The following is an 8142-nucleotide window of genomic DNA, read 5'->3' on the forward strand; positions in this document are numbered from 1 at the left end:
GAGGCATGGAAACGGAGTGGAGTCTGAGGGGCAGGGGACTCACTCCTGGGGAACACAAAGTGTTGTGGGGGCACCAAGCAGGCACTACTTTATCCACACAAAAACCTAACCCCGTTGTTACAGCTCTCAAGCCACCAACTGTCCCTCACTGAGTATTTAACATTCATCTCTGTTTACAATGCATTCTTAGAACTTATCTACTTAGAACATGACATGTATATATTTTCAAAATAATCTGTATTTTACAGAAGAAAAAACAATGAAATGCACACTTGTGTAACGCAATGTGACCTGGAAAAATGGGAGAGTGATCTGTGTATGGAGGAGACGTCCTGAACTCTCAGGCCTAACCCTGGACTCCATACACCTGAAGCTACGATGGGAGAGTGGACACACTTGCGGAAGTAGTACCTTCTGTTTTTCCCAAGACATACGAGGATTAGGAAATATGATTCAATGGAGTTGGGAAATTACACCAGAGTCAAAGAATTTACATTTCTGGGGCTTACTCAATCCCAAGACCTAAGCTGGGTCTTATTTCTGCTTTTGTGTTTTGTGTATGTGGTAACTCTGCTGGGAAACCTCCTCATCATGGTCACCGTGACCTGCGAGCCCCGCCTTCACACCCCCATGTACATCCTGCTCCGCAACCTCTCTGTCCTGGACATCTGCTTCTCCTCTGTCACTGCACCCAAGGTCCTAGTCGACCTTCTCTCAAGGAAAAAGACCATCTCCTTCCCGGGCTGCATCACCCAGATGTTCTTCTTCCACCTCCTTGGTGGGGCAGACATTTTCTCTCTCTCTGTCATGGCCTTGGACCGCTACGTGGCCATCTCCAGGCCCCTGCACTACGTGACCGTCATGAGCAGCGGGCGGTGCACGGCCTTCATCGCGGCCTCTTGGCTGGGCGGCTTCATCCACTCCATCGTGCAGATCGCCCTCTTGCTCCCGCTCCCCTTCTGCGGGCCCAACGTTCTCGACACTTTCTACTGCGATGTCCCGCAGGTCCTCAACCTCGCCTGCACTGACACTTTTGCTCTGGAGATCCTGATGATTTCCAACAATGGCCTGGTCACTACGCTGTGGTTTATCTTCCTGCTTGTGTCCTACATGGTCATCCTGACAATGCTGAGGTCTCACACAGGCGAGGGCAGGAGGAAAGCCGTCTCCACCTGCACCGCCCACATCACCGTGGTGACCCTGCACTTTGTGCCCTGCATCTACGTCTACGCCCGGCCCTTCACTGCCCTCCCTGCGGATAAGCCCATCCACGTCACCTTCACGGTCATCTCCCCTCTGCTCAACCCCCTGATCTACACCCTGAGGAACCAGGAGATGAAGTCAGCCATGTGGAGACTGCAGAGAAGACTCATTCTTTCTGAAAGAAAATAGAAAGAGTCCCCAGACCTTCATCACCAAGGATCAATTTATTATGTTCTCCACAGAGTCTTATATTCAAATGCATTGTCAATTAACCACCTAAGGGGCTGGGGATTTAGCTCAGCGGCACAATGCCTGCCTGGCAAGCACAAGGTCATGAGTTTGATTCCCGGTATGGGAAAAAAAAACAAAAAACAAACAAACAATTAACCACCTATACTTCCTAAGTACCCATTGATTTTCACGTTTAAATTAATAAGTAACTGATAAGCCAGGTTTCTGTTCAGTATGAAATAACTAGTTTTATAGTGTTGAGCTAACTGATATATTTTCATTCAAAGACCAAGGTAATAATACGTCAATCAGGACAATTATATTATTAATAGTTCAACTCTTTTTTCAGGAGATAAGGAAATAAAAGCCCAGAGAGAAGAAGTGGTTTGTTCAAGGCCTTAGCCCAGTTAATTACAGAGACAACTTCAACACACAGCATGTCATTTTTCTACCATGTGAATGTAATTTCTTACACCGTTGGGTCGGTCTACACCAAACTATAATCCTGTTCTAGAAGGATTCCATCATCACCGCCTGTGAAGTACACATATTTGGATGTGAATAACTTACCACAGATTCAGAATTTAACTCTGCTTATTTAAATCCCATATACTCTCATGAGCTACGAAGAACTTCCTAAATACGCAATGGATCCTGAGCTGGAGAAGCAGCTTGAAAATCTCTCTCATAGTGGCCTCAAGATACCTATTTCAAGGCAGACTGAGACAAACCCGATCACCTCACAAGTTTAGGCAACGGCAGAAGAACTCAAGGTACCCCACATACAGGGGAATCTGTTCCTCCTGCCCAAGCACCCACTTCCCAGATGCATTTCATGCCAAGGTGCCCCTCCTTCCCTTTCTCTGTGACTCACTCTGACCAGATTTTATCTCTATGTCAGAAGCCAGTGGCACAAGGCTCTAGAAAGTCTGAGTAACACCATCTCATCAATGTGATCCCAAGGGGGTAAGCACCCCAAAGCGCTTCCCCGTCACTGTCTCCAACGACCTCCTCAGACCAAGTCTGCACACAGCACAACCTGATGCAGTTAGTTACCTGGGCAAGGGAAAGCAAGGGCATCTGGTCACCCCGGGTCTGACTCACATAAACCCACAAGCTGGGCTGCGTCTATCCCACGTAAGTCAGTCGTCCTGACCCGCTCTACAACAGTACAACTTACAAATAAAAAGTACACATATTACCAGCACACAATATAATCCTGTGATATTTATGCACTGTAAAGCGAGGTGTGCTTTTACAGTGTTTGAAGCTGCTGATGAGAACTATAGAAAACTAAAGTCAATCTAAGCACCATTTGGCTTTCAAAGTATGTTGGGTATATACACTTCCTGAGCCAAATGTTTTTGTACTGGTACACGCTTGTAGTACAGGAAAGGAACATTCGTTTGTGGGGATTAGTACATATATCAAGTATTTTAATCATTTTTGTTCCCCATTTCCTCCCCCCTAAGATTGTGCCTTCCTCTGGTCCCCTCCCCCACTCCAAAAAGTCTGCCATTGTTTCATTTTATTTTTGCTCCACTTGGCTTTTATGGTTTTCATTTTTAATTTTTATTAGCACATGTTTGCTGTACCTAATGCTCACGCTCCTTTATGGCACTGGTGCGTGCACCTAACATGTCTCAATTCTTTTCTCATCCCCTTCCCTCCCCTCCCTCCACCTCTTGGTCTCCTCCCTTTTGCAAAAGATCCATTTCCCAGTTTCCTATTATTTGTTTTTTACTTTGCTCTTTATTTATATTTTAGGTTTCTCATATAAGAGAAACTACGTGATATTTAAGCTTAGGAGTCTGATCTAGTCCGCTTACCATTATGGTCTCAAAGCATATCCACTACTTCATCCCTTTATTTACAATTGAGTTTTTCATATGAGAGAAACTATGTAGTATTTAACTCCCTATGTCTGACTTATGTCACTTCACAGTACAATCTCAAGATTCATCCACTTTCCTACAAATGGCTCAAATTTATCCTTCTTGAAGGCTCAATAAAATTCCATTTACTGGGCATTTTAATAGATGTTTTCTTTGTTCATCCATTGACGGGCATCTAAGTTGTTCAGCTACTGTGAGTTGTGCTGCTATAAACAGGGGTGTTCGTGGATCACTGCACCACGGCTGCATGGAAGGGGTTAATGATAAACATCCCTGAACACCCCTGAACAACTACCATAAGCTAATTATGGAGTGACGAAGTTCATGAATATCAAGAGTCGTCACCACGCTCCTTCCCTGGGTTCTGAGTGAGCTGCGGCTCTCAGAGAGTGGACTGAAATGGTTTCACAGCGCCAGCGCACACGCTGCCTTCAACAGAGATGAACGGAGAGACGCGGCCGCGCTCACAGTACCCGCAGGGCTTTCGTGTTTCCATCGCCACCTCTCTACCCTCTTCAGCTGACTGAAAAGCTGAGTTTGCTAAGAGGCCTGCACAGAGGTGAGGGTTACAGAGCAAACTCTTCTGAGCAGACAGTGCACGGTGCTGTCTGCTTCCCCTGGAGGAAAGCGGGTGACCTGGGGTGCACCGGAGCCTCCTGCATGGATGCGTGAGCTGGGACCGAGAGGCGGTAAGGGACAGAGGTGGGGTGAGGGCAATTAGTGACATTTTACCGTCTCCCCGGAGAGCTGCGCTGTGTGGCCGCTCAGCGGCGCACTCCTCCCCACCGGGGTCCTCTGGGCTCATCCTGAATTGAGCTGTGGCTGAGAAACCGGCGCGCGCGCCCAAGGCTCACAAGGAGAATAGAGGAGTCCTCGAGACCGCCTTTCCCTCCTGCAGGAGGAGGGTGACAGTCTCCGGCCCTGAGGTAGGCTTGCTGAAACAGAACTTCCCCAGGTCCTACTTTGGAGACACAGGGGAACACTGCCAGAGGGTCAGCTTCCCACCCAGAGACCTGGTGTCAGTGTGCGAGCTTCTGAAACCAGGAAGCCGTTTGTGCTGATTTTCCAGAAACCCTACAAGGTAGAGAATGTTCCTGTCAAAACCAGAAGTCTTTATGAGGCGGAGAAGAAAGTGCTCAGTTTTCCCACTGGAGAGAGGGAAGGTATCGCCTGCAAACTGGAGGGGAAAGGTCACTTGGTTCCAGCCACGGGGCTGTGTTTGACTTCGCAGGATGTTGGGGCTGCGGGTGTTGTGAAAACAGGACCGAAGGTGCTGACCTTCCTCGATCTGGGAAAGGTGACTGCCTGGGAAGAACAGCTTGTGACGGTGGCTTCCGAGTTTGGAATATCCACCTGACCACCTCTGCTTCCCGGCTGGAATGGAAGATCGGGGGCTTTGCGAAAGGTGTTTTAATACCCACCTACCTTACCTGTGCCTTCCTGAGTCACTGGGTATGAATAACGCCACTCAGCACTAAGCTTTATAAAACCTCGAGGGATTCAGCCAACAATAAGGGGCTTTCAGGCTGGGGATTTAGCTCAGTGGCAAAGCGCCTGCCCTGCAAGCGCAAGGTCGTGAGTTCGATCCCCGGTACCAGAAAAAACAAACAAACAAACAAACAAAAAACCAGTAAGGGGCTTTCAAAAATGAAAACAGGAAAGACTGCAGCGGGCGGGCATCCTAGAAAATCAACTCAGCGGGGACAACAAGGCAGCCCGCTCTGTGGACTGCTGCAGCCAGGGGCCCCGTCATGCTCAGGCTCAGCCCACAGTGCCTGGTGAGCTGGTTTCCGAAGGGTGAATTCAAAAAAAGAGCTTCATGATCCTTACTTTCACACGGGAAAGCCACATAAAATTGTGCTCCCTTGTCTTTTCCCTGCCCCCCTTCTTTTATATACTTGTATTTCAATGCAATGTGCATAATCCTATACTTTTAAAGTACCCTTCTCACTTTGTAAAATGACGCCATTCAGAGGGTCCCACTGGGTCCGTTCTTATCAATGGGAGTCCCCACTTGAGAGGAAGGCACTGGGAATTCACTCCTGCCCCATGCTGTGGAGCCCTGTGGGGTGGCCTCGGTCCCTAGGCAGGTGCCTCTGCACCTTCTGTACGGACTGTGAAGTTTGATTTTTCAAACTGCAAATTCAGCCCTGACATTCTGCTGGTGCTGGGCTAAGCCACTGTTCCACACCTTTCACTGCCATTCATGAGCTTCTAACACCAGCATCTTGTGCCACGCACCGTGACGTGATTGGCGGAGATTGTCCTGAACCTTTGCCTTTGCAGTGTTTTCTGGAAAGCTGACCAACGCTGGGAGGAGGACAGTCGCAGGAATGACAAGCACGCATCCTTGAAATAAAGCAAATTTTAACCTGAGACAAGGTTCTACCAGCTGTGAGACCTTGCTCAAGGGACTTAATCATTTTCTCTCTCTCTTTCTGTTTCCTCGCCTATAAAATCAGGATGACATTATTTCCTATAGATAGTATAGGTTTCAGAAGAGACAAAATTAGGCCAGGGATATAGCTCAGTGGCATAAGCACCTGCCTGGCAAGCGCAAGGTCCTGAGTTTGATTCCCAGTACAAAAAAAAAAGAAAAAAAACAGAGAGAAAAAATGAGCAGTTGGTAGAGCATGTAAGAATCACTCTACACACATATGCAAAAAGAAAGCCAAATGAAAGACAGAAAGAAAGAAAGAGAGAGAGAGAGAAAGAAAGGAAATTCCATTACTCTGCTCACATTTCTATAATGCTGAGACCTTAAAAATGAGCCTAAATGTTCTGGGGCCCAATATCCAGGTGACACAATTTCTCATTGAGAATTAAAGTTTGTTTTCTTTCTGTAAATGTTTATAGTATGAATAGCCATATTTACTACTGCATAGAAAAGGACTTTTCCCCTAAGATTAGAAGAGCAAATTTTAAAAAAAGAGAGAGAGAGAGAGATATTAAAACCAGAAGCAGCGCCAGACATGGTGGCACACGCCTATAATCCCAGCACTTGGGAGATTGAGGCGGGAGGATCACTGCAAGTTCAAGACCAGCCTGGGCTACAAAGTGAGCTCCAGGCCACTCTGAACTGCATAGTGAGACCCTGTCTCAAAAAACCGAAAGAAAAAAAAAATGAAAAGAAAACCAGAACCAGAGAAAGAGCTACATGTGGACAGTAGGGGTATCTACGTAACACAAGAGTTTGGAAAGACCTCAGCTCTAGAAGTGAGTGGGAAATAAAAAGTGAAGACTGTAACTATGTAACTATAAAGACAACTATCATGAAAGTGGGTGGTCTGTTAAGTTTTGCTTTATATGAAATTCATTCCTTAAACACAAGATTAAATATTATAAAGGAATTACTACCTGTTTGTTCTTAACCTTTTCCTAAAGCTGCTTACAGAAAAACGCACATATGCACACAGCTCTAGGAATTTCTACACAATCTGTACACACTTTGGCAATGAGCATGAGGTCCAGGAACACAAGTCAGCCTGCTGACTCCCTGCAGTGTTGCGTACATGTATTGCATACATGTAAACCAGTGTGCTCTCAGACACAAAGGGTATTTAGCACATCGCTGCGCTTATGAGACTCGCTTACCAAGGATGGGTCACTCAGTTGGTTTATACTTTTTCTCTTCATATGATATCATATACGTACTTCTCACTGCTGTGGATTATGGTGTGAATTTAGCATAATTTATTTATCTTTTCTACTGTTATAGTGTTTTTTGCATTTTCCTAGTTTGAGGAAATTGTAGGTAATGTTGCTGTGATTACTCTAGGACATGTCCTGGAAGTAGAAATGCATATATGCATATATACATTATATATATATATATATTTTTTTTAGACAGGGTCTCACTGCATACTTTAGGCTGCTCTTGAACTCACAGTGATCCTCCTGCCTCAGCCTCCCGAGTGCTGGGATGACAGGTGTGCGTTACCACACTCAGCAGAAATATACATTCTTAGGAGAGATACAGTTATACAATTAGATCCTTAGAAAATGTGTATCTACATAGATATATAATATATATAAAATATATATGTATATATAGTTTTAGCAGATATAATCAAACACCAAAGTGGTTATACAGTTCTAGAGGCCCACCAGCAGAGTGTGGGGGTTCTAATTGTTCCCCATCTTTAGCAGCACTCAATGTTTTCTGCCTTTTCCAGTTTGGCCTTTCTGGTACTAACTTATGTAGTGGCACAGTGGCTTATGGCTGTAATTTCAATTTGCATCTCCACCTGAACTAATGGAGTTGAATTGGCATCTTCTTGTGAAGCACTGCTTTCTCTCTTTTGCCATTTGGGGTTTGGGGTCATCTGGGAGTTTTATTTGACTTGCATAAGTTTTTTATATATTCCTAATATGAATCTTTTCTCAAGTATATAGATAAAACCCAGTATAAAATGTAAATATCTTCTTCCACGTTCAGGTAAACTTTTAACTCTCTTCATGATGTCTTCTGTGAACATAAATTCCCCAAACAGTGAAACTTATGCATCTGCTTTATTATGTTAGGTGTCAGATTTCACATTGAAAGTAAATGAACGGGTTCCCAGACGCATGGCTGCACTTCAGTGAGTTCCGGGGTAGAATCTGTCTGCTTGGATGACTGAGTCAAAATCCCGCATGGTCTGTCCCAAACAGCAGCGCCGCCATTACAAGCACAGCGCGTGTTCTTTCTGAACTTCCCCCTAGAACCTAAGCCAAAACCTAAGAAATAATAACACTGGACTTTAGTGCACATCATTTAGTCACTGTGTTGTTATTTTTCCAGAGATGTCCCCTAAACAGGAACTGTGATTCA

At 45.4% G+C, this 8142-nt stretch overlaps 1 protein-coding gene across 1 annotated transcript; it reads left to right on the plus strand.

Moving 5' to 3' along the window:
- Positions 1 to 456: 456 nt before the first annotated feature.
- LOC102011137 (olfactory receptor 4D11-like) lies at positions 457 to 1392 on the plus strand. Its single transcript, XM_013506353.1, has one exon. The coding sequence runs from the start codon at positions 457 to 459 to the stop codon at positions 1390 to 1392; it is 936 nt and encodes a 311-aa protein (XP_013361807.1).
- Positions 1393 to 8142: the final 6750 nt, after the last annotated feature.

Source organism: Chinchilla lanigera, unplaced genomic scaffold (assembly GCF_000276665.1).
Source record: "Chinchilla lanigera isolate Chin_1 unplaced genomic scaffold, ChiLan1.0 scaffold00110, whole genome shotgun sequence".
Lineage (NCBI taxonomy): Eukaryota > Metazoa > Chordata > Mammalia > Rodentia > Chinchillidae > Chinchilla > Chinchilla lanigera.

Excerpts from the sequence above, each read along its gene's own strand:
- LOC102011137 (XM_013506353.1), top strand. The coding sequence starts at position 457 with ATGGAGTTGGGAAATTACACCAGAGTCAAAGAATTTACATTTCTGGGG.